This window comes from Cannabis sativa, chromosome 4 (genome assembly GCF_029168945.1).
Source record: "Cannabis sativa cultivar Pink pepper isolate KNU-18-1 chromosome 4, ASM2916894v1, whole genome shotgun sequence".
In the NCBI taxonomy this organism is placed as follows: Eukaryota; Viridiplantae; Streptophyta; class Magnoliopsida; order Rosales; family Cannabaceae; genus Cannabis; species Cannabis sativa.
Genome location: NC_083604.1, coordinates 79475183 through 79476404, shown reverse-complemented (window position 1 = coordinate 79476404; position 1222 = coordinate 79475183). Strand labels below are relative to the sequence as shown.

Below are 1222 nucleotides of genomic sequence, written 5' to 3'. Positions count from 1 at the left end.
ATGAGTATAGATGTATTAAAACTACCAGACCCAGAATTTAGAGATGTTCCTGAAGAGATATTGAAAGATTCTAGATATATGCCTCATTTTAAGGTAAGTCATATTGTAAAATTATATATTTTTTTATTAATATTTTGTCAAGCTAGCGTATAATTTTATAATCGGGTATTCTTTTTTTAGAACTGTATTGGTGCAATAGACGGTGTACATGTAAATGCCGTAATTCCACCTGAAGATCAAGTACCATTTGTTGGTAGAAAAGGGGTACCAACTCAGAATGTTATGGCAATATGTAATTTTGATATGCAATTTATATATGCATATGCTGGGTGGGAAGGTTCTGCTCATGATACAAGAATTTTCTATTCAGCTTTACGTGATTCAACTTCAAATTTTCCAAAACCACCCCAAGGTTGCCATCTAAACACATTTATAATTTATTAAAGTCTTTATAATTTTTTAATTATGTTTTTATATTTTATTTGACAGGAAAATATTATTTAGTGGATGCGGGATACCCACAAATTACAGGTTTTTTAGGACCATATAAAGGCCAAAGATACCATCTTCCACAATTTCAACGAGGTAGTAGACCTACTGGTTATAAAGAGGTATTCAACCAGGCACATTCTTCTCTTCGAAATGTTATTGAAAGAACTTTTAGAGTATGGAAGAAAAGATGGAAAATATTAAGAGATATGCCTAGCTATCCATACCAAAAGCAAGTAAAAATAGTGATTGCATCAATGACCTTGCATAATTACATTCGAAGGCATGCACAACGTGATTGGCATTTTGAGAAAATTAGAGACAATCCCAATTATTGTGCAAGTGATCAAACTAATATTGAAGATGAAGATGAGACAACTAGAGCTTCAAATTTAAATGAAATGGACAATATCATAGATTTGATTGCTGCAAGTTTAATAGGACATAATTAAATATATTCATGTTTTTTTTTATTTTATTTGATTAAATTTGAATTATTTGTTATGATGAAAATTTATAATAATTCAAACATATTTAATAGACAATATTTATGTAGATTTTATTATTATTATTATTATTATTATTATTATTATTATTATTATTATTATTATTATTAGTAAAAGTCTAACTAATTATATTATTATATATATTTAAAAAAAATTAAATATTTTAAGAAAATAATTATGATAATTTGTAATAAAATAAAAATAATTATAAATATATTAATATGTAT

General features: G+C 25.9%; 1 protein-coding gene across 1 annotated transcript; it reads left to right on the top strand.

Annotated features, from left to right (window-relative positions):
- On the top strand, positions 1-941 carry LOC133037185 (protein ALP1-like). Its single transcript, XM_061114041.1, has 3 exons — positions 1-93; positions 181-412; positions 490-941. The coding sequence occupies exons 1-3, from the start codon at positions 1-3 to the stop codon at positions 939-941; spliced, it is 777 nt and encodes a 258-aa protein (XP_060970024.1).
- The last annotated feature ends 281 nt before the right edge of the window (positions 942-1222 follow it).